This window comes from Nannospalax galili, unplaced genomic scaffold (genome assembly GCF_000622305.1).
Source record: "Nannospalax galili isolate Female #2095 unplaced genomic scaffold, S.galili_v1.0 scaffold14, whole genome shotgun sequence".
NCBI classification, from domain to species: domain Eukaryota; kingdom Metazoa; phylum Chordata; class Mammalia; order Rodentia; family Spalacidae; genus Nannospalax; species Nannospalax galili.
This window is the reverse complement of record NW_008336953.1, coordinates 1,453,221-1,477,948: the sequence shown is the minus strand read 5'-3', so window position 1 is coordinate 1,477,948 and position 24,728 is coordinate 1,453,221. Positions and strand designations below refer to the sequence as shown.

Below are 24,728 nucleotides of genomic sequence, written 5' to 3'. Positions count from 1 at the left end.
TTTACCCATTTAACACTCCAGAATCCTGTCCCACCAGCTCTTTCTGTCCAAGGCCCACCCTCAGCCCCATCTGACTGTACAAAAATACTCTAATTTTAGAAGGTATGCTGGTCACTTCCTGCCCCTTTTCATTCCTCAATCATTGTCCCTTTGTCATCACATTAGGCTAACTACCCTTGGGAGCAGTGTTCTCTCTTCCCTGAAATACATTCCACTGTGATTTGGCACATGGGAGTACACGTCCACAGGTCCAGCTGGACCTGTCAGATCTCACTCACTGTGCAGTAAGAAGATCACTAAGTCCAGAAACAGATCATTCCCAGCCCATGACCTGCAGGCCATGTGACTTCTAGATCTTGAGACCTGTGTCCTTCATTTACACAATGAGAATATAAGTATCTAACTATGGAGCCCTAAAAATTAAAAGAGAAAAATGCTTGTCAACAACATAGCTCAGTAGCTGACACACACTCAGTACTCAGTGTATGGGGACAAGGTATCAGCATGTCATCAAGATGATGTCTATAATGTAGTGGTGACTAGTGATCCCACGTCACCTTGAGAATTGTAGTCTTTTTAAAAAAATATTGTATTAGGTATTTTTATTTTATGTGTATGCATGTATTGCCTACATGTAGGTAAGTGCACCCGTGTCGTGCAATGCCCGTGGAGGACAGAAGAGGCTGTCGGATCCCCTGGAACTGGAGTTACGGACAGTTGTTGGCTGCCATGTGGGTGCTGGGATTCGAACCTGGGTCTTCTGCAAGAACAGTTAGTGTTCTTAATTGCTGACCATCTCTTCAGCCCCAAGAATTGTAGTCTTATGGCACGTGCAGATACTGTCCTCCGGAGGGGTATTTGAAACACACACACACCATTGCATTCAGCATCTGCCTCGGTCTACTTGGGCTGTATTAACAAAACACGTAGACTGAGCAGCAGAAATTTACCTCGTGCAGTTCTAGATTGCGATTTTGCCATCAGCCTTGAGTTCAGTAAAGACCCTACCCCTGTCTCTTCACCTGGAGGAAGTGTAGAGAGCTTGCTGCTGCCTCTTAGTAAAGACACAAATCTCACTGTGAGGAACCCATCCACAGACCTAATTACCACTTAAAGGTGATTAGGGTTTTAAACTTTTTAAAATTTTCATTTATGTGTGTGTATGAGAGAGACTATATGCCATAAGTATCAGTGCCTGAGGAGGAGTGTATCAGATCTCCTGAATCTGGAGTTACCAGTGGTTGTGAGCAGCCTAGTGTGGGTTCTGGGAACCAAACTCAAGTCCTCTGAAAGAGCAGTATGCACTCTTAACTGCCGAGCCATCTCTCCACCTATGATGAGGAGTTTAATAGTACGGATTCTTAAGGAACACAAATACTCCATCTGTTCCTTTATTTTTACTTAAGTAGCCTTCAGTTCCCCTCAACAGTAAAGATTGGCCGTCACAGGAAGAATTCAAAGTAAAATGTCTCTGACTGCATTAGAGAAGGGTTCATGTAGAGTTTAAACAGTCAACTTTATTAAGTATTAGCCTCTCCGACTGTGTTTTCAAGGCAGCTCTTGCTTGGGATTGTGAGCTCTGAAATGACTAAGATGCCCTGCTCTCTAACACTGTGGATCATTTCTTGGCAGTTGCTATTCTTCCATTCTTTGCAAATGTGATCGATTGCATTTCACTTGCAGTAAAGTCTATAAAAACCTTTGAGCTGTGTTCTGTTTCTGGTAACTTGTGACTGCGTCTAGTTTGTTTTCTAAAAGTGTCAGTCTGCCTCTAAATTCGCTTAACATCTAATACATCTTTGATAGCAGCTGCTGCTTTTGAAATTTGCTCTACCATCCTTATGCTGTTGCCTGTTATAAAAGAAATTTTGAAGTGCCCTGCTCATACCTGGCTCTGAATGACCTCACTGGCAGACCACTGCTTCTAGCTGTTTGATTTGCCACTCGTATGCATCCCCCGTGGAACTGGATAGCACGCCCATGCGTTCTGTGTATGCTTTAGTTGTCTTAGAACATGCAAAGTAAAGTGGTATCTCATGACTGATAAGAACATATTCTTCTATTAAATAGCCGTGATGCCATTCTCATAAAGTGTGACCTGTCATTTGGGTGTCCAGTCCTGAATGAGCCCGAGCCCAAAATCCTTCAACTTTACAGAAATCAGTTTGATTTATTTTGTTGCAATAAAACACTCTGATCAACAATAACATGAGGGAACAAAGGGTTTCTTGGGCTTACAGTTCCTGTTTACAGTCTATCGTTCAGGGGAAGTCACGGCACGAGCTCAAAACAGCTAATAACCTAACATCCACAGTCAAGACCAGAAGAAATAATCACATCCTTTCTGCTTGCTCGCTCAGCAGCACCTTTATTCTTAAACAGTTCAAGGGCCCCTGCCTAGAGAATGGTGTTGCCTGCAGTGGGCTGAGTCAGTCAGCCATCAAAACAGTCCACAGGTCACCCTGAGCTAGATAATTTCTTACTGAGAAACTGTCTTCGCAGGTGACTGTAGATTGTGTCAAGCTGACAATCAGAACCAACCAGCACACACAGAACCACCCATGTAACACATGGGTCTACGTAACACCAGTTACATAGATATGTTGGGGGTCAGAACAGTTGCTGACACCCTCTGCAGGAGCGTTCATGGCGCTGATTTCCTCACGCTCTGCTAGTACAAAATTTTGGGTATGTTCTTTACTCAAAAAAGCCACGTTTAGCCAACATCTATGTTTTTCTTCCTTCCTGGAAACCGAATGCTTTAAATATAATTTAAACTGTCTCCATGACTGAGAATCACTACTGTTAATACAATTTATTTAAAGGAGACTTAATTGGAGTCAGATGGCATAGACCCTACCTTGTTACAAACTGTTGGCTTATGCTGTCTGTGAGCTCCTTTCTGTCTTCCATTCCATGAACCCATTTAATCGGGTGTTTGCTCCCCCTGTGGCATTTCATTTAATGCTCTGAACAGGGAAAGTTTACAGTGAGGGCTGACATTTCATACAAACGTTGTTTAGCAACTTTTCCACAAGTTGACTCTGTGAGACTCCCCAGCGATGCTCGTGAGCCCCTGTGAGTGATAGGATGTACATGGTTTTTAGGGCACGATTTTGGTTTTTTGTTTTGCTTTGTATTTTGAGATAGAATCTTGGCTGTGTTTCTGGTCTGATCTTGACCTTCTGAGCTTGGGCAATCCTGCCCCAAACTCCTAAGTAATCAAGGCTATATAGGTAGGTCCCACTGCTCCTGGTTCTGACTTTTTTTGTTCACCCTCTGGAGGAGTGGTCAGTTGACATTTGAAAAGTACATGAAGATCTTAAGTCCTGTATGACTGTGAGATGTAAGGCAGGACACATGTGTAACTCTACATCCCCAGTGTCCTCTCCCATTATTCTTTTAGTTCAACAATGATATCTTTTGTCCCAGAATTCCCTTGACTTTTCAGAATCTGCTGGTTTTTATTACATGGTCATCCTTTGTGTCTTGGTTTTAGAGACAAGCTCTCATTCTGTAGCTCAGGCTGGCTTCAAACTCAAGTCAGTCCTTCTGCTTTACCCTCTCAAGTACCAGGATTGCATGTCTGAGCCACCACACCTGGCCCCTTTGTTTAAAACATTTTATCTGTAGTTGTTCGTAGCCTGTTGTTGGTAGGCCAGCTGACCATTGCAATCCCTGGGGCCTGGATTTGTTGCCCCTCCTGTCTGCTGGCTCACAGATTGACCTGCTAAACCAGATGTACACCCAGATCTGAGGGTCAAGGTGCCAATCAGAGCTCAGTGCCATGTAGGGCAGAGGGAAGGGTCAAGATTGGAAGCAGGAAAAGTCTCACTACCATCCAGCCTTATCAAGCATCAGCAAGCTGGTGATGATGGAGACAACCTCGAGGCTCCAGCATGGCCAGCTTCCCTGTTGGGTAGAGCAGACCCAGGAGCTAGCTGAAGAACATCCAGCCACTGTAGAGTGGCAGGGTCATCCGTGTCACCATACTGGCCTTCCCATGTGTCTGATGGTCTACCAACTTCCTTGCTTCTGCTTAATCTCTAGAAGATCTTGGAACTTCCCTGGGAAGTTGCTTCCACGGTTTATCACTATAGACAAAGGAGTGCATCGGGACGCCCAGCCAGGCTGTCAGCTCCCTTCAAGGTTTGCAACTGAGATTAGGGCCCTGCGCTCCCTCTGTCGGGTTCTGCCCAGACCCCCACCCCAAGCATCAGCTCTGCAAGTGTTACTGGGTACATGTACTCCAGACTTTTGCCCCTCTGTCCTCAGTTGTAACCTAGAGGACGAAATAGCAGCCATGCTTCCTGTTAGGGGCATTCATTCTGTGCCTCACTTGCAAAAAAAATGCCATTAATTGTATAAAGTTCTTCATAGGATGTTTGACAAACTTACTTACCAAATGCTTCCCCTTCCCTCCTCCTTCCTTTCCTCCCTCTCTCTCTTTCCTTCCTCTTCCTTCCCCTCGTCCTCATCTTCCTCTTCCTCCTCATCCTTTCCCTTGTCCTCCTCATCCTCCTTCCCCTCCTCCTCTTCCTCCTTATCCTCCTTTCCCTCGTCTTCCTCTTCCTCCTCCTCTTCCTCCTCCTCCTCCTCTTCTGTTTTCTTTATTGCTATGGTGAGGATAGAAACTAGGACCTTCGTCAGGTGCTCTACCACTGAGCTATACCCAGAACCCAAGTTATTTCCAGCGATGACGCCATCTGTGGGTTGTTACTGCAGTGTAGCAGGAGGACCAGGGAGTGTCAGTGTTGGTCCCTGCATGCGTTCTGTGTCGTCACAGTACTAAGAATGCTGTGACCACCCATCCAGTCATTTGGCTTCTCCAACTACATTGGATGAAGAATTGTAACACTGCAGAGGGATGCTGGTTCCTGTTAAGCCTGATTTCCTGGACTTAGGAAAAGTTAGAATACTGGGGGTGTAGCTCAGTGGTAGAACACTTGCCTAACACGCACAAGGCCCTGGATTCTATCTCAGCACCAAAAAATGGAAGGAAGGAAGGAAGGAAGGAAGGAAGGAAGGAAGGAAGGAAGGAAGGAAGGAAGCAGTTGTGCTTTATTTTTATATTAAATATAGTCATTCTTTTGTTCTTTTTTTAAACTAAGCCAAAATAAATTATATTAACTTACAGACTGTTATCCCAAGCCAGGAATTGAAGGAAATTTTTGATTATTTATTTATTTGATTGTTTTAGAAGAAAATTCCCTGTCTCTGTCTCTGTCTCTCTCTCTCTCTGTCTCTTTGTCTCTCTGTCTCTCAACTACAAACATAGCCACAGGTTGGGCTAGAGAGATGGCTCAGTGGTTAGGAGGGCTTCCTGCTCTACCAGAGGACCTGAGTTCAGTTCCCAGTACCCATGCAGCTTATAAGCTCCTGTAATTCCAGCTCTAGAGAATCCGATACCCTCTTCTGGCTTCTGTGAGTACACAAGTCATACAGACACATACATATAAATAAAAATAATAAATCTTTTTTAAAAACATAGGCACACGCAAGGATTACAGATAATTTAGCCTTTCAAAAGCACTAAGTGGACAAGACTTTACATTGAAGTGTTAATTTGATGCTTAAAAAAGCAAAACCCCCAGGGCTGGAGAGATGGTTCACCAGTTAAGAACACTCACTGTTCTTGCAGAAGACCCAGGTTCAAATCCCAGCATCCACATAGCAGCTAACAACTATCTGTAACTCCAGTTCCAGGGGATCCGACAGCCTCTTCTGTCCTCCGCAGGCATTGCATGACACAAGTGCACTTACCTACCTGCAGGCAATACATGCATACACATAAAATAAAAATAAGTAAATTTTTTAAAAAGTAATGTAAAAAAAGCAAAACTCCAGGTGAGACATAGCAACAGCCACAGCCCCATTCACACTATCACAGGGGAGCATAAATGTTTATTTGTTGTAGCGCATCACTTAGAGCCCTCTCTCTAGCATCTTCCAGAAGTGGTAAATCTTTGGATAACGTTCATTTTGCATGGAAAGAGCAACAGATGAGGAATTCATAATCCTTGCTACTTTTGATGACCACCCAAGAGCCAGAGGAGCTGAGGTCTTGAGGCTGTTAACATTCATATATTTCTGCTAGTCTGTTTCCAGGATGTCAGTTTATCAATGGATCACACAGTTCTAACAAGCTCATAGTTAATTCTAAGAGAAACAAAGAAAGAAAGGAAATTTGTCTTTATTGATGGCAATATGACATCATTTAGACACCATTTGACATGAAGGCAGAACATAGTACCAGTTACTAGTGTTGGAAACACCAATTACAGCCTGTCACTGCCTGGGATGTGAAAGTTTCTGAGAACACTCTTAGAAGAAAACAGAAGTCCCTTCGTGTTGTATAATACAAACAGGTCAGAGTGTGGTGAACAGTGCTTAATAAAAGTAGCTTTAATGCAAACATAGCACATGCAGTGAATTTCATACCTAGAATGTGGGATCTGACCCCAAGAACCGTGATTGAGTTAGCCGCATAGAAGGAGGATGGTAAGAATGGAGAGTAACAAGTTCACTTGTTGAAATTTGGGAGCAAGGGAGCTGGAGAGATGGCTTGGCAGTTAAGAACACTGGCTGCCCTTCCAGAGGACCAGGGTTTGGTTCCCAGCACCCACAAGGCAGCTAACAACCATCCATTGCTCCAGTTCCAGGAGGATCTGACGCCCTCTTGTGGACTCTGCAGGTATTGCATGCACATGGTGTACTTAACGTACAGGCAGACAAAACACCATACACATAAAATAAAAATAAATATTATTTTCTTTAATTGTGGAGCAGACTCATTGGTGGGTAAGAGCACATACTGACTGTTCTTACAGTTCCCTGCACTTACCTGGGGTGGCTCACAACTACCAGTGACTCCAACTCCAAGGGATCAGATGCCTTCCTCTGTCCTCCACGGGCAACTGCATTCATGTACACATTCCCCCACACATACACATAATTTGAAAATAAAAGGAACTCTGAAATTTTGGAGATAGTATTTGGCAGCTGTTTAGATGAGCCCTCAGCTCATGGGCCCATCACAAGCACCTGAAAACCACAGTGGCCACATGGGCTTTACATCTTCAGTGTTCCAGAAGAGGGGTCTACAGGTAGCCTTGGGAGACCAGAGAGGTAGAAATAACAGCATTGAGTCCCAGAGAGGAATGCCCCTGGGAGGCTGCCAGCTTTGAGGGGCCCCCGAGAGCAACCCTCTTGACTATTATGTGGATGCCACTGGCCCCTCCCAGGAGAGTAAACTGTGGATTTGCCATGTGCACTGAATTTCTGAGTCATAGGAGATGACCAACAGCATTTACAACCAGATATCCCCTGGGAACTCAGAGGGTCCCAGGACAGGAGTCCCCAGATTCTTGCTTTCTAGAAAGACACTACCAGGTTACGTGAGGGTAAACTGAGACATCAGTACAACAGAACACCTGGGTGAGTCGTGCCCTTTGGTCAGTTGGGGAGGATTGTTTGGCCACAGGACACCACTTGAAAATGAAAGAAATATTTGTAGCTATCTTAAAGACCAGCTTTGACGATTAAATAGCCACTTTTCCTATTTTTGTGTGTGTCCTGAAGCACGATCTCACAGTATGACTCAAGGTGGCGTCGAATTCAAGGGCAACCGTGGCTCCACCTCCTAGTGCTGGGATCGCAGGTGTGCACCACTGCCAACGTTGGGTGTTGGTCCCTTCCTTCCACCTTTAAGACAGAATCTCTTGTTGTTCGGCACTGTGCACACCGGGCTGGCTGGCCCACTAGCTTCTGGGATAGTCTCCTGGCTCCACCTCTCATCTCTGTAATTTCAAAAGAATGCCATCCCATCTGGCTTTACATAGATTCTTGAGATTTGAACTCAGGTCCTCATGCTTGCTCAGGAAGCACTTTACCCACAGAGCCATCACCCCAGCCCAGAAATGGTTATACTTTAAATGTATGATGGGAACTCGCAGTTTCAAGGAATCTCTGTAAAATAGTTTCCAAAAATGAATAATGCTATCTACAATGTGAGACAATATTTTTTATTACTTTTTAAAAATTATTCCAAAGAGAGGCAATTTTAACACATTTTTCCAGAAATAACTTGAAGCAGATTAGATAAAAATGTATATACAATTAAGTTTAAGGCAGGTGGAAATAAGAATAAGAAATCAAAGACCAAAGATTTTGGCAACATGGGGTCAACTTTGGTTGAATAATGAAGGTAAAAAATTTAAAAATTGATTGCTACCTCCTGCTTTTAGATCACAACTCTTAAGAACTTTCCTTTGAAGATCATAAATGAATTTTAAAAATAATTAATTCAAATACTTCAAAAATAATAAGAGAACTGGCTGTGGTAGCTCACTCCCTTACTCCCAGCACTCGGGGGAAGAGGTAGGTAGATCTCTGAATTTGAGGCCAGCCTGGTCTACAGAAGGAGTTTCAAGCCAGCAGAGCTACATAGTGAGACCCTGTCTCCAAAAAACCAATACGAATAATAAAAATAATAACAATAGGGTGTGCTGAGGTACCACAATGCTATGATTTTGTTTAATAAGCTATTGTTTGATGAGTATCCCCTTAAAAAAAACAATAGTTAAAACACCCTCGGCAGCTAATCACTTCTTCCCTCCTTGATCTTCTAACCTTGTTCGTCTTGTTCCTGCTTAGTTACCTGCAAGTCTCCTTTCCTTGTCTTCACATTCTTCAGAACAGAGTGTCCTTTTTTGAGTGAGACAGGCTCTCACTGTGTAGCCCAGGCTGACCTTGAACTCAGAATCCTCCTACCTTAGCCTCCTGAGTTTGGGAATTAAACGCATGCACCACATTTAATGTACACCTGTCACATTTACCCACTTGAGGGCCACTGATGATCTTAGTGAAGGCAGGTGCCTGAAGAGGGCAAAATTCAGAGGGGAGCAAGTTCCAGAATGCATGCAAAATAAGGAAGAGCCATAAATAAGTGTAGACAGATCTTTGAGCTCGCATTGGGCACCTCCAAAGCAGCAGGTTTCTCCTCTGCTCATGTGGAGGACCAAAAATTCCTTGCAAATCTGGGTGAAAATAGGGACAGACTGCGGAAGGAGACAGCTGCAGGTTAACCCTCAGCATCTGTGTCTTAAAAGGTCGTCGTTCACCATTTTGAAAGTTCATGCACATTTGAGGAAGCTGAGAGAATTGAAGCCATCAAATATAATTCCTGAGTCCTGTATGGTGACACGTTGGGATCCCTGGTTAGGATTCCTCCTTGCCTTCCCGTGCCCCCGTATTCCCTCACAGGGGACCTCACATGCAGAGAACAGGAGAAGGCTGAGTGGGGTTCCTGTGCGACCAGCATGTAAACTGTGGCCTTTTCCGCGTCCCCCCAAGTTAACAACCATGTGATGGCAGTTTTTATGAGATTTCTGTATCTATACCCTCACTTTGTGATACCCTCTGATGGTTAGTTTCACTTGGCAACATGACACAATCCAGAATCCACCTGGAAGGGAGCCTCAGTAAGGAAATGTCTAGATTAGGGCATATCTGTGGTGGTGTATCTTGGCTAGTGGGAGGACCTGGCCACTGTGGATGGCTCCATTCCCTAGGGAGCAGATCCTGGATTGTACGAGAGTGGAGAAATGCAGCTGAGCACTATCACGTACTCCTTCATTGCTCCTCGCTCTTGTCTGTGGGTGGGCTGTAGCTATTTACTTCTTGCTGCCTTAACTTCTCCTAGTGAGGGGCTGTAACCTAGAACTGGGAGCCAAATAGACACTTTCCCCTTTAGTTTGCCTTTGTTGGGGTATTTTATCACAGCGATGGGACAGCCCCTTTTCTGTTCCGTGTGGCTGACACATGTCTTCTTTTATCTTATGTAATATCCTTTGTTTATCATGGCCATCGTGAGAAAAATCCTAGGCTTTCCTGCTCATAAATCACATTGGACTTTTTTTTTCTGATTTCAAAATCCAAAACTTTCGTATTTCTAACACCCAGAGGTGAGAGTCATGGCATGCTTATTAGAGCAGAGAGGGTATCGACACAGCAGAGCATCTTTAAGACATACCTTGGGGGGCTGGAGAGATGACTCAGCGGTTAAGAACAATGGCTGTTCTTGCTGAAGACCTAGGTTCAAATCCAAGCACCCACATAGCAGCTAACAACTGTCCATAACTCCAGTTCTAGGAGATCCGATGGCCTCTTCTGTCATCTGAGAGCATTGCACAACACAGGCGCACTTACATACATGCAGGCAATATACACATACACACAAAATAAAACTAATAAATTTTTTTTAAAGACATGCCTTGGGCCATTTTCTTAATTTTCTGTTTATTTATTAAGTGCTTTTTACATGCTAGGGCCATTTAAGTGCTGGGGATTTGTTAGGGAACGAAATATACTCGGTACCCCTTTGTGGCGCGTACATCATTAATATAAAGATTCCATATTGAGCAAGTTGAATCCTGTGTGGAATAAAAACCAAAAGATGGTTGTTGGCTGGAAATAGTAAGTTGAGAGCTGCTGGGATGCAGCTAGATGCAAAAACAAAAGGGAGACGAAGTGCTTAAAAGCTGAGAGCAAGAAGGCACACCTTGGCCAATGCTCTGAGCAAATCACATTGAGTGGGCACATGGCAGATGTAGATTTGTTTAAGAAAGAAAGCATAGACCTGGAGGCAGAAAACAGGGAAAACACAAGGTCTACCAGGCCAAGTAGAAGTTGATCAGGAAAGAGCTCGAAGGTCACGTGCTCAATGGAAGACTGAGCCACATCTGTCACATTTACCCACTTGAAAGCCATTGATGGCCTTAGTGAAGGCAGATACCTGCAGAGGTGGGAAGGCAGAATTCAGAGGGGGGAAGTTCTAGAATGGATGGAAGATAAGGAGGAGCCATAAATAAGTGTAGACAGATCCTGCAGGACGTTGGTTGAGTGGTCGTAGATGGAGAAGGATGTGGGATCCAATAAGGGCTTCTGTTTCTTTTTACTTTCTTTTCATTCTTGTGGGGGGGGGGTGTGCACATGTGACCATGGAGCACATGTGGTGGTCACAGGGCAATCCTGGGTATGGCCCTTCAAACTTGTTTGTTTGAGGCTGGGTCTCTGTTGTTTTTCCACTGTGTATACCAAACCAGCTGACCCTTGAGCTGCCTGACTCTGCGTCTCATTGGCCTCGTAAGGATTCAGGGATTACAGATGCATGTGCAACACCTTCTGAGGATTTGAACTCAGATTCTCACGCTTGCACAGCAAGTGCTTAAACCCACTGAGCCATCTCCCCAGCCCTTTATTTTTACTCTCTATGATAAAAAATTTCAAACATACAGGAAATTGATAGAATACCCATTTTATCATGGTTGTACCATTTTGAATTTTTGCTGAATTATTTAAAAGGAAATGGCCACTTTTCTCTCTGAAACATGTCTTATCACCCTAACAAAATGATTGACTGATTCCTTAAAATTACCAACATCTAGTGAGAGCTTGCTCAGTCTAACTGCTGTGCCTGCAGTGGAGGGAGTGGTTGTTATGTGAGAATCTGTAGCACATGTAAACACTAGGTATTGGTCAGGGAATCCTGGACTGAGAGGGGACAGAGCCTGAGAACCCAAATAGGTCCTGGGATGAATGGCGGGAGGTGTCAGGAGCCCACTGTCACCCTGCACTGGAGTGTGGCATGGACAGCGGAGCAAACTTATGGCCACGTGGAGAAGTGGGGGCCATTTCCTTCCTGTGGAACCTTTTTTCCTTCTGTTATAGGATGCGTTGCACAGGGTTAGGAACCAAGTCTCCCTGGTTCCCTGTTAATCTGTCAGCCTCTCTCACAATACTTGGCATGAAACAGAGACCCAGTAAGGATATTTTTTATTAAATAAATATTGGGAATGATGCGGGGATGTTTAAGGTTTGAGGGAAATGGAAACTATCCTGATGACAAATATTTCTACATTACTCTTTGTGTTTCAGGCTCTGTTCTAAGAACTTTATAATTAAATGATTGGATTTTCATGAAAACTCTATGGTTAGGTAATGTTGTTCCCCTTTTTACCAAATGCAGGGGAACAAAGAGTTCAGTAACTCACCCAAGGTCACACAGCTAGTGAATGAGCCTGAACTAGGGAGGGCCCTGGCAGCTCACGATCGGGTCATGCCAAGGCCCCAGTGGGAACTGGAGCCGTGAATTTAGTCTCTGGGCTGGGGATTGCCTCTAGCAGTTTCTATCCTTGCAAGAGGCCTTGTAGATCTACCCACTGGTGTTAAGAGTTTCGTGCAATTTCCTGGGTCTGCTGGTGAAGAATCTGAGGAGCATCCTTGCTCTTAACACCTGCCCCCAACAGCTGGAGCACAGTGGTCCCAGCCCTGATGTCACTGACCCTTACACAGTGGTCCTCACCCCTTTCCCTGTCCCCTGCCCAGAAATTTGGTCCCTGGATAGAATTTTCTCTCCTATAAAATTCTGGCCTATAAGTTCTGAACTGCGGGTGCCAAATTCTGCCTGGTGGCACCGAGATTGCATGGGTAGGCTTTGATGCCATTCGTGGTTTTGTATGTGTTTATACACTCGGGAGCTTGAAGTTCATTTCATCTCTATTTTTCAAAGTATTCATCAAAGAGCCCCGTAGGGAAGGTGAGCCTTTGAGAGCAGTGCATGTGATAATTGTTGATGGAGTGCATCCAAGGCGGTTGTTTTTTCTATGTTTTCTAATCTCAAAGGCAGGGAAGTTGTAGTATGTAATCTTCATAGATATTTTAACGGAAACAAAAGCTTGTCATTTCCTGTATAACACTCAAAAAGCTTCTTTAACGTGTTGATCCATGTGACTGGTTAGTGCTTCTGTGAGCCAGGCGCTCAAAGGCTTTAAGAAAATAAATGAATAAGAAATATCAAAGCATTTATTAATAATATTTATTAATATTGATAAGTACTTTAAATAATGCCAAATCATGTGTTATATATTTTATGAAAATAGCCATTTTTCAAAGGCTTTGCAAAGATTTTGATCTTGACATTTCCAGTTGGTGGGGTTATAGTACTGGAAACTGAACCTTGGGCCTCATGCATGTGTAACAAGTGCTCTACCACAGGCCTACAGCCCCATCTCTCACACAGGTCTTCTAGGAGAAGGGAATAACATGATTGGAGAGTAGATCAGCCAATGCCCAGGCCTTGTGGGCTGCAGATACCTTCCACGGACTCTTCCCAGAACAGACCTCCAGATGTGGCTATGAGAGGTTTGGAGCATGAAGCAAATAGATGCAATGTTACTTAGTGATAAAACACTGACCAACACCAACTTGGGGAGGAAAGGGCTTATTTCATCTTAGGGGTTTTAGCCCGTCACCATGCCAAGCCAAGGCAAGAACTCAAAGCAGGAGAAACCACAGTGCCACAGTGGAACGCTGCTCACTGGCTTGCTCATGGGCTCACTTTCAGGTACCTTTCTTCTACAACCAGGCCCACCTGCCCAGAGCTGGCACTAGGCTCACAGTGGTCTAGGCCCACCTAAATCAATTAGCAACCAAGAAAATGCCCTGCAGACATGCCTACCCACCAGTCTGATGGAGACAGTTCTCCAGTTGAGGTCACCTCTTCCCGTGTGTGTCAGTTGACTGCCAAGATTGCTATTTCTTAACAAAGGTTTTAGTGAAAATTACCATTACCATCAGATACACTTGAGGAATATTGACGTTTGGCACAGCTGACATGAGGTCTTTGGGCATACTGTCACTTGCCATCCCTACAACTGCATTCAGGATAGAGGTTTTGGTGCTCATTATCTAAAAACTGAAATACAGAGTGGTTTAGTAACTTACTCAAAGCCCCATGACAGGTAAATATCAGCCTAAGGGTGCATGTGTACATCTTCATGGCTCAGAAACCTGTTCTCTTCCTGTCTCACTCTCACAATACAGATGCTCCTAGACTATGTATTAACACCCATTCATGGGCCTGCAGAGATGGCTCATCCGTTACAAGCATTGACTGCTCTTGCAGAGGACCTGGGTTCGATTCCCAGCACCCAGTGGCAGCTAACAACTGTCTGTAACTCCAGTTCTAGAGGTTCCAATGCCCTCTTGTGGCCTTCATGGGCATTGCGCAACACGGATGCACTTACACACATGCAGGCAATACACATACACATAAAATAAAAATAATAAGTAAAATAATTTGAAAAGGGAAAAGAAACCACATTTACCTACCTGCTACCAGAGGTGGATAATGCATTTTTCATTCCTTAAATCACTGTGGGAAATTTCCTCTTCAACCAAGAACCACTAACCACATTAGTAAAACCCAAGCCAATTTATTGATTTGAAATACTGTTCTGCTCATCTGATTTCAAATAAGCTAAAATGAAACTCTATGAAGAGAAGAGACAGAATTAAAATAGAGCTCAGGACTGGAGCGATTACTCAGCAGTCACCAGCACTGGCTGCTCTGCAGAGGTCCCCAGTTCAGTTCCCAGCACCCACATGGCAACTAACAACCATCTATATCTCCAGTTCCGGGGATCCAGTGCCCTCTTCTGGCTTCTGTGAGCATTGCATGATATGAGTGCACTTACATACATGCAGGGAAAACATTCATACACAAAAAAATAAAAATGAATAAAAAACCAGCTCAACTTTTGTTGGTGAGAGATAAAGGAGGTCAGGAGCATCTTCAACATTTGTCAAAACTCTAGGTAACTTGAGTATTAATAGTGTTCAACACTAAAAACTCAACAGGATGTGCTCATGATTTTTGTTATATTTCATTATAAAAGAATCAAGCAGTATGACTTTTTTTTCTTTTCTTTTTTTTTTTTTTTTGAGACAGGGTCTCCCTGTAGCTCCAGCTGGCCTGGATTCACTATGGAGACCAGGCTGGCCTCGAACTCACAGAGATCCACCTGCCTCTCCTGAGTGCTGGGATTAAAGGCATGCGCCACCACGCCTAGCTCAGTGTGACTTTTTTAAAGAATCAAAATAGAGGCTGGGGAGATGGTTCAGTGGATAAGAGCACCTGCTCTGTAAGCATAGGGACCTGTGTTTGAATCCCTAACAAGCATGTAAAAAAGCTGGGCATGGGTGCACATGTCCGTAACCCCAGCATGGAGGGGCAGAGACAGATCCTGATAGCTCCCAGCTGAGCTGAAAAGGTGAGCTCTAGAGGTTCAGTGAGACAGCCTGTCTAAGGAGAGCAGTAGAAGACCCTGAAATCCTGCTCTGGCCTCTGTATGTTCACACACAGGTAAACACATACTCTCTTGTGCAACACACACACACACACACACACACACACCAAAATAATCCAAAGTACACAACTCCTGCCCTTCAGCGAGCATCCTTCCAGCATCTGGCATATGTACAATGTGTAGGGTGTTTGCAATATTGGAATCATGGTGTTGATGCTGTCCTGAAGATTTAACCCACATGTTGTGAACATTAAAAGGCTCTTTTTGACCCATTTTAAAGACCCCTGTCCTGGGACCCTTGTTTTAGAGATCTCTACTTTGAAGAGGAAGTAGCTCCCTCTTGTGGCTCTTTGGATAATGGTCATTTAAGATATCCCAAATCCTGTTGAGATGTTGCAACCCTGGGATTTGTCCAGCCACAGCAAGGGGCCAGTGTAGGGGTCCCTTTTGTGCCCGTTGAAGTCTTGATGAAGAACCGAAACCTCAGGCTTTCTACAATCTCATTTCTTTCCACTTCACCACCATTTAAGAAATTGACCCAAGTGGTGAAATCATCCTCAGGACTTCAGGGGTCAAAAGAAAGAGAGACCTACATGGACTGTCATCTCACTTAAAAGGACTTTCAGAAATGGCCCTTTGTCCTATTGCCCTGCTATACAGTATCTAAGTTTTGACATTGCAAATGAGTTTGGGATCCTGGAGAAAAAAATTTCTCTGGTGATAAAATTGAGCTTTCTAATTTGGATAGGCATAGAGAATGCAAATCTGATGACTGGGCAACACAACATGATTATTTTCTCCATATAAAACCTCCTGCTCCAGGCATGGTGGCACACACCCTTAATCCCAGCACTGAGAGGCAGAGGCAGGCGGAGCTCTGTGAGCTCGACGCTAGCCTGATCTACAGAGGTTGTTCCAGGCCAGCTGAGGCTAGAAGGAGACCTTGTTTGACAAAAGCCTAGAGCAGAAGTTTTCACTTTGTATGAACACCATAGCAGGTTGCGTTTTCCACCTGTACAAGCATGTTTTGATGGACATTTTCCTCCTCTTTCCCTCTTGCGCAGTATGTGGTAGAATGTCATGGGGTCACCCTTCTCCCCCAGTTCTTGGGAATGTACCGGCTGAATGTCGACGGAGTTGAAATATATTCGATTGTTACAAGAAACGTGTTCAGCCACCGTTTATCTGTGTATAGGAAATACGACTTAAAGGTGAGATTTACTTTATTTATTTTCACTAAGTGACTCAAGCTTACTCCTCCACATTGTAAATGTTACAATTTATCATATAAAATGTTTGGGATAGTCTCAAAGCTTGAAACTACCATGCAGCTACCCGTGGACCTGTATCCCTTAGGATTAAAGCAGTCCTTTCTACTTTTCCAAAAGACACATGCATATAAGAGATGCCATGTCCCCTACATGCCATGTGCTGTTCTAAGTGCAGGGAATAGTTGATGAATAAAACCAACCAAGGCCAGTGAGATAGCTTAGCAGGTAAAAGCACTTGCCTGAAAGTCTGGTGATAGATGTTTGATACTCAGAACCCGTAGTAGAAGGAGAGAATTGACCCCTAAAAGTTGTCCTCTGAGCTCCACCCACACCCCTAAGCACTCACATGTGCACACGTGCACATACACACACTAACATTATTATTAATATTATTATTAGTAATAATAAATTTAAAAAATAAAACAGATCAAAACTGTAAGTGAAGTTGTAATTCTCTAAGTAGAGTATCAGTGACATACATAGTATGTTAGGGAAAGGTGCTGCAGGTGGAAATAAATGGGGGGATGACACACTCTTGTTTTCAAACAATATTGGGGATTGAACCTAGGGCCTCACATAAGTTCCACAAGTACTCTATTGCTGAGCTCTATCCTCAGCCATTTTTACTTTTTATTTTGAGACAGAGAGTCACTAAGTTGCCCAGGCTGACACTAAACTCACTGTAGCCCAGACAGACCTTGAACTTGTAGTCCTGCTTCAACTTTCTAACTATCTGGGATTACAAGCCTGTGCCACTATGTTCAGCAAGGGATACATTTTTAAGTAGGGTATGGAGAAAGGTTCGTCTGAAAAGGACTTGAAGGCGATGAAGGAATGAGCTGAGGGAAAGTTCATAGTCAATGAACTGATGCAGGCCCAGAGACGTCCTCTACTCCACAGACTTGAAGAGAGAGGGGACCACTGGAAAATTCCAAGTGTAGAGATATGATCTGACCTTCAGAAGGTCAGTTCAATCAGGGGCAGCTGCAACCTGTCTGCACCCCAATTCCAAGGGGAGTTTCCTTTTACAAATAAAGTTTTATTGGAATATCACTATGCACACAGTTTCTATGTTATCTTTGCTTTTGCATAATGGCTGACTATTGTGGACCACAAAGACTAAAGTTATTTACCCTCTGGCCCCCGAAAAGTTTGCCCTCTGGTCTATGGCAGTTTGTTCTCAGGAACTGTTTTATCTTAGAACTCATTTACACGCATAAAGAGGACCCCAGAAAGCTTTACCTTCCATTGGTCACGCCTGTGAATGTTTATAGTATTAGAAATAAACGAGAGAGTTGAGCAACAGCTCAGCAATTAGAGTACTTGTTGCTCTCTCAGAGACCTGAATTCAGCTCCCAGCTAACCTACAGATTGGTCACGCCTGTGAATGTTTATAGTATTAGAAATAAACGAGAGAGTTGTGCAACAGCTCAGCAATTAGAGTGCTTGTTGCTCTCTCAGAGACCTGAATTCAGCTCCCAGCTAACCTACAACAGCCTATAACGCCAGCTTTAGGGATCCCAGCACCCTCTTCCAGGCTCCGCAGGCACTCCCCACACACAAACAAATAAAAATAAACCACAGGGAAACAGAGCTTTCCAGACAACTGAACAGTTACTCATATCAACTTACAAGAGTGGTGACAGCTTGCACAAGACCTGTTTAAGCTCAAACCAGATAAGATCCCAGCATAGACATGGGGAAGTGGGTAAGAAACCCCAACCCTAGTCGAAGAACTCTTAGTAACTGGGAGGGGGAAGAGTCAGTCTCATTTAAGGGTAAGACTCTTGGTAGGTTAACCAGGCTCCAGTGGCTAGACCCGTACCACGGGGCATTTAGAGGCACAAATCTGACTTTCTAGGCCTTTATATATACATCTATATGTGTAATTATGCATGTACACATATAGATGTATATGAAATTGGGCAGGATAATAAGGGGGTACAGATAGGAGAGGGGATTTAAATATGATTAAAATATATCACATTTATATTAAAATATAAAATTTGCAAAAGTTCAATTTAAAAAAATGAATGAAACAAAGTATTGATATTTATTAATATTAGTAATTACTTTAAATAATGATATATCATCATGTGTTTATATATTTTTATGAACTAGCTAATTTTCAAAGGCAAAATATTGGCAAGACAGGGAGTGTTGCTTTCCATTTGATTTCTTTATTAAATTCATTCCAGTCCAGTTGCACGTGTGTGTGATGCGTTCCGATGGCACTCACCCTCCCTGGATTGGAATCTCTGATTCTGCCATCAGTCAATTAATGTTATTTGATTAAAGTAGATGGGGAAAAAATCTGAACTCACACAAATAATGTATGCGGAAAGGAGGGTGTGGTACTTCGTTAATGTTCTGGGGCAGTTGAAGACGTTCTTTGACACTACACTGTGGTAATGTCTCCAAGCTTAGTTACACTGAGGAATCTGAAATCACAGTGGGCAACTTCTTGTGCTCTCATGCACTGGTCTGAATGTGTGATATTCTAACCCCATGCTCCTCATTGGGAACATAGTGGTTTCTTAATTTACACAGCTTTTCCAAATATCAGTGAAATACCAACGGTCATATTAATATGCCCACCAGTCGCCATGGAAGCTGACAAGCTATGGGTAAATTCCTTTTTAACACTGGGTTTGGTTTTGATTTGAATGTGTACAAATGTTTTACTGCACGTATTAAGTGCACCACATGTGTTCAAAGCCTGCGGGGGCAAAAAGAGGGTGTTAGATCCCCTAGAACTGGAGTTACAGGTGGTTGTTAGCCACTGTGTGAGTGCTAAGAACCAAACCCAGGTCCTCTGCAAGAGTAGCCAGTGCTTTGAACCACTCTTCAACCCATAAATACAGTTTTTCAAAAGTCTGGTTTTCACCTCAAATCCTGACAACACACAGCTCCCCCGGAGCACAGAGAAGCCTTGTGGTTTTGTTCATTTTTGAACTACTATTTGTTCTTTTCTTGCATCTGAATAAACACAGGGCATCTGTCGTTCTTTCAAGTAAAATTGTTGTTTCATAAAATATAGTGGCTAGTTCAGCCATGGCTACACCAGTCATAAGAATGGTTCTTCGAGCAACATTCTTTCCTTATAAACAGAAGTGATTTATGTGCAGTGAAGGTGCCTGGTTCAGGATCAAGACATCTCATTCCCTCATCAGGGACATTCTTAAATGGTGCTGAGGATCTGGGGTTGTCTTAATGACAAATACCATCACTACCTTTTTTGTGCCACTGTTTGATTGGACAGTTGCCCACTATTGTTTTTGTAATGTCCTTGTGCATATCAAGAGAATGAAAAGGCAAAGATGGCTCAGTATCATTATAAAAAGTTTTCTGAATGCAGTGGTACACACTTGTAACCTTGACTAAGTCAGTGGCATCACAAGTTCAAGGTCAGCCTGGGCTAACTAACCAGTTTCACTCCAGCCTCTGGTCAAATGAGAGCCTGTCTCAAAAAGCAACACAAATGAACATCAGCTCTGGTTTTTTAACCCCTGAGAGAATCCCAGGATTCTGAGCCACACTTCAAGAAATGCTAGTCTAAGTAATGGAGATGCATGGCTTTTGCCCCCACCCTCTGAACTCCAGGCAGACTGAACTTCTTATACACTGCCCTGTCCTGTACCCAGGTCTTAGCTCAAGCCATTTAATTGCCCTGGAATTGCCCACCCCCCAAGGAGTCGCAGCCACACCCAGTTTTCCTTCTTGGCACCCACTCTTTGCTGTGAGTGGTGCTGCTCACACACTGGGTTATAATGTTAGGATTATGCAGTGCTCTGACTATCCGATGTCTGAAAGCCAGCATGACCTTGGAAGCCACATGTGCTGGTGTTCTGCTATTTTTTGAGTGCCTTAAGAGCAAACCTTTTATCCCCTGAGATGCCTCCAAGTAAACGTGCCCAGATGTGCTATGCATCCAGGTGGAATATTGTTTTAATTTGACTTGCATTTCATCTCTCTTTGTAGCTTACAGAATAAAAACACTCTGTTCTTGTCTGAGCTTTCAGGAGCGTGGAATCCATACCCTTGGCATTATCTCATGGTTCTAATTCGAGACCTTAACAACTATCCTTAATTTTCTACTTTAAGTTTTTTACCGTGCATTCATTTAAATTTAGAGACATCTTTTTTCCAGGTTAATGATCCTAAATTGACATAGAATTGAAGCTTCTTTGAGAATGAGAGGCCGAGCAAATTTTATGGTAGGAGAGAAGTCACACACAAGCAACAAAATAGTAAAGGACACAAAATAGGGGCCAGGGAGATTTTTTGTTTTTGTTTCTGTTTTTGTTTTTGTTTTTGTTTTTTTGAGGACCTGGGTTTCATTTCCATAACCTATGTAAAAACAAATCAAAACAAAACCAGGCACAGTGGCATACATTTTCCCTGTGCTTCAGAGTTAGAGACAGGAAGGTCTCCAGGTCCCAATAAGAGACCCTTTCTCATTAAAAAAAAGAAAAAAAAAAACTGAATGGCATCTGAGGAACAACGCCTGGGGTTGTCCTCTGACCTCCACATGCACACACACGTGCACACACACGTGCAGTCACACAGAGGATGCCAAAGTAGCATGGACTCTATCTCTGCCACTCAGGCAGTACTCAAATATTACAAACACCCTCCCTTAAAAATGAAAGGAGAAATGGTTAGAAATCAGTGTATAGAGGAAAGATGTGAAATACTCTGACAAAAGCAGCTGAAGGGAGAAAGGGTTTGTTTGACTCAAAATTCCAGGTCTCAGGCCATCATTTTGGTGGAGTCGGCAGCAGCAACGTGAAGCAACGTCCACAGTGCGTCCACCATCCAGAGCAAAGAACACTGAATTAACGCATGCATTCCAGTGCTCAGCTCACTTTCAACACTTTTGTACACTTCCAAATCCCTGCTTAGGGAATGGTGCCACCCACAGGGGGAGGTTCTCTCTGCCTCAGTTAATCAAGATAATCCCCCACAGAAATGTCTACAGGCCAACGTAATCTAAACAGTCCCTCATCGAGACGTCTTCCCAAAGTAATTCTAAATTGTGCCAAATTTACCATTTAAACTAATCATCCCAGAGGGAAAGGAGACCACTGTTAGTGGCAGGTGCTGGACGTGGGTCTGAGTGCAGTGGTGCTCCTGGGACTGGCCCTCTGGGTTTTCTTCATGAGCAATTCACTTTATCCATCCTCTTTTGGTGCCTCAGCTTGATGTGCCTCTGACTTGTCCCTAAGAAACCTTCAGTGTTTTCCCAGGGCCACTAACCAGGGCCTTAGCACCCACCGGTCCTGGGTATATTGGGTACCAGAGAGTGGAGAACCGATACTAGGCATCTCAAGCCTGTTCTACCCCCTTCTTCTGCTTCTTTGGCCAGTTTCTGCATCTGTGGAGCTCAGCAGATACACCCTCCTCAGTGCCTAAGCTCTTAATGAGAGCTGGTGATAGTAGCACAGTTTTGGTCTCTGCAGCTACCCAAGCCAGGAGCTGCTTTTGCTTTGCTCGAATCATATATAAGTTCCCGCCAGGACTGGCTGCTGAAGTGACCCAGGGCAGTAGCTGTGAATTTGAGAAGTGGTCAGGTTAACAATACTCCTGACCTAGTAGCAGCTCAGGCATCAGGTACTGGGGGCAGGGAAGCCAGTAACTGCTGTGATCCTTCTCCAGCCACTTGTCAGTAAACACAGAGACTCAGTTGGGGGCAAGACATTGTGGTGGACTACCAAGAATTAAGTAATGATTGCTATATTCACATATTTAGGAATCTAAAGTAGAAACCTACTTGTCTATGTGTTCCCCAGACTTTCTTGCAAATTAAAATCTTCCACTAAGAGGAAAGTTCTGCTTGAACTCTGCCCCAAAAGCCTCCTGTGGATCAAGCGACTTTCTCAGCTTCTGTTAGACATCTTGGCCAGCCCAGAGCTCTGAGGCTACTTTTGAAAACCCTGGCTTTCGACCAGTCTCTGCTGAGATCAAGGATTGTGTTTTCTCCCACTTTACCTCTATGCTCAGCATAGGGTCTGGCACAAAAGAGGTCCAAGTAAATGTGCATCTTTGAAGGAATCTCCAAAGTAAAGAGAATTGGAAAGTGATCACAGGGATGTGCTCAGAACACACAAGAAGAAATTGTTCCTCAGTAGCTAACACAGGGGAGGAAGCAGCACGTAGTACAGAAAGGCTGTCAGAGGGCAAGGATGGTCTGTATCTAGAGGATGTGATGTGGGGAGAAGGGCATTAAATGCTCCTGTGGTCACAACCAGCAGATGGCCTGTTTCTTTTTCAAAGGTAGTGAGACCAACCATTTGCAGCAAGTGGTACAGTTTTGATCCAGCCCTTAAGTTACTGCTCAAGTGATTGTCAGGTATTCTGATGTCTAAGCAGGTGGATGAGAACCAGAGAAAGATAAGTCAGGCAAGGATGATAGGGACAGGATTGGAGAGTGGACTGTGGATGTGAACACATGCAGGCAGAGTCACAGACCAGGCGAAAGCCGTCGGGGTGAGAGGAGCACCCAGGGGAGGAACCTGGGCAGAGCACTACCTAAAACCACTTTGGTATTAGGTACATGGAAAACTTAGCATCTCAGGAAAGCACATTCTCACCATTTCTTTGTGTTTCAGGGCTCCACAGTGGCTAGAGAAGCTAGTGACAAAGAAAAGGTAAGCGTCACACCACCTCACCATCCCGGGCTGCATTGCTGTCTAGTATTTCCGTCCATTCTGTCTCCTACCTGCTGCTGTTCCCTTCTGTCCCCTGCTGCTGCCACCAGTGCAGTTGCACCTGCAGACTGAGGATGTTTGCCTTTGTCCCCTTCCTCCAGTGGCTAGATGATGGAATAGTTACTAGTTGATTATGTGGTTGACAGAAATGGGTCACATGCAGCCTGTTCTGAACAGACAAAACCACCAGCACTGTAAACTTAACCTAAGTGATAAATACAGCTCATAGTGTGAGTCCTGTAGATGATGGAGAACTGGGGTCCCAAGGCCTTTTACCCCACGTTAACCACATGTGACCTTGAATTGGTTCCTTTACCTCTCTTAGTCCATTTACTGACCCTTTAAATATTGGCTTGGATGAATTTAAACTTTCCAACTATAAAATCTCAAGATAGAATTGAAGGGCTGGAAAGATGGTTCAGCAGTTAAGAGCACTGGCTTCTCTTGCAGAGGGCCCCAGTTCCCACAATAGCTAACAGCATCTCTAACTCCAGTTCAAAGGGATCCAGTGCCCTCTTCTGGCCTCTGCGGGCATTGCATACATGTGGTGCACTTACATCTATACAGGCAAAACACTTGTACACATAAAATAAAAACAAAGAAATTGAAGAAATATTTTAAGATAGAATTGGAGTGTTTCTTTGCTTCTTTTAAAAAATGAGGGATATAGAGACTATCTTTGCATCTCCAAACTCATTGAACATTAGGTAATAATACTTGAATAGCTTTTAGTTTCTTTTACAAGATTACAGAGTCAACTTAAAGTGTCAGTCTGAATATGAATTTGGGTGATAATGTTGTGCATGGAGATCTAAACTGGTCCAGACTGACACATGCATGGTGAAAGGTCCCTCTGGAGTCTCATTTCCTGAGCAGCAGCTTCCAAATGGCGTTTTCTTGACTCAGGGATTTTTGTTGTTGTTTTTAAGTCCTTTTAGGATATTAATCTGTTTCAATTTGAATTTTATGAATTTGCACATCTCTGCTGTGTTCACTCAGCAGTGTGTATGTGTGTGTGTGTGTGTGTGTGTGTGTGTGTATGCGCACGCGCACGCATGTCTTCACAGTTACTGTCCCACCTTCGAGTGTAAAAATAACCGGTCCCTCGGACACATCCTGCAGAGATTGTGTGTTAGGTGTTATGTAAGGGGTCCTGCACTCTGACAAGGATCCTGCCTTCAGGGGCTTGAATGCGTAACACAGGCATGTGACTCTGGCTAAGAAGGGCCAGGCAAAACCTTCCTAGAAGAGTTGACATTTGGAAATCTGAAAGAGAAGGAGGAAGAACAGCCGGTGCAGAGGCCCATTGGGGTGCTTAGAGTGTCCACTGGAGGAAGAGACGAGGCCACAGGGGTAAACTGGGCCAGTGGAAGGGCTAGTGTCACATACCCAAGAAGGTGGAGCCTGTGCTGGGCTGGTGGATGCAGATAACCACAGGCACTGAGAGATCTGGGAGGAGAAGGAATCAAACTCACGTGGAATGCAGAGGATGATCAGAACAAGGAGTATGTGCAGAGGGAGACTGCAACCCGAATTTCTGGGTTGGACAGTTGGACACAGACAGGTTCATTGCACTCCATGGAATACAGCGAGTGGGG

The 24,728-nt window shown here is 43.9% G+C and overlaps 1 protein-coding gene across 2 annotated transcripts in view; it reads left to right on the top strand.

Annotated features, from left to right (window-relative positions):
• The window catches only part of Pip4k2a (phosphatidylinositol-5-phosphate 4-kinase type 2 alpha), a 172,940-nt gene that overhangs the window by 119,114 nt on the left and 29,098 nt on the right, over nt 1-24,728 (top strand). For both annotated transcript variants that reach the window (XM_008831721.2, XM_008831720.2), the window contains 2 exons: nt 16,214-16,360; nt 23,032-23,070. In XM_008831721.2, the coding sequence (XP_008829943.1) occupies nt 16,214-16,360; nt 23,032-23,070 (186 nt within the window). The remainder of the gene's footprint in view (nt 1-16,213; nt 16,361-23,031; nt 23,071-24,728) is intronic.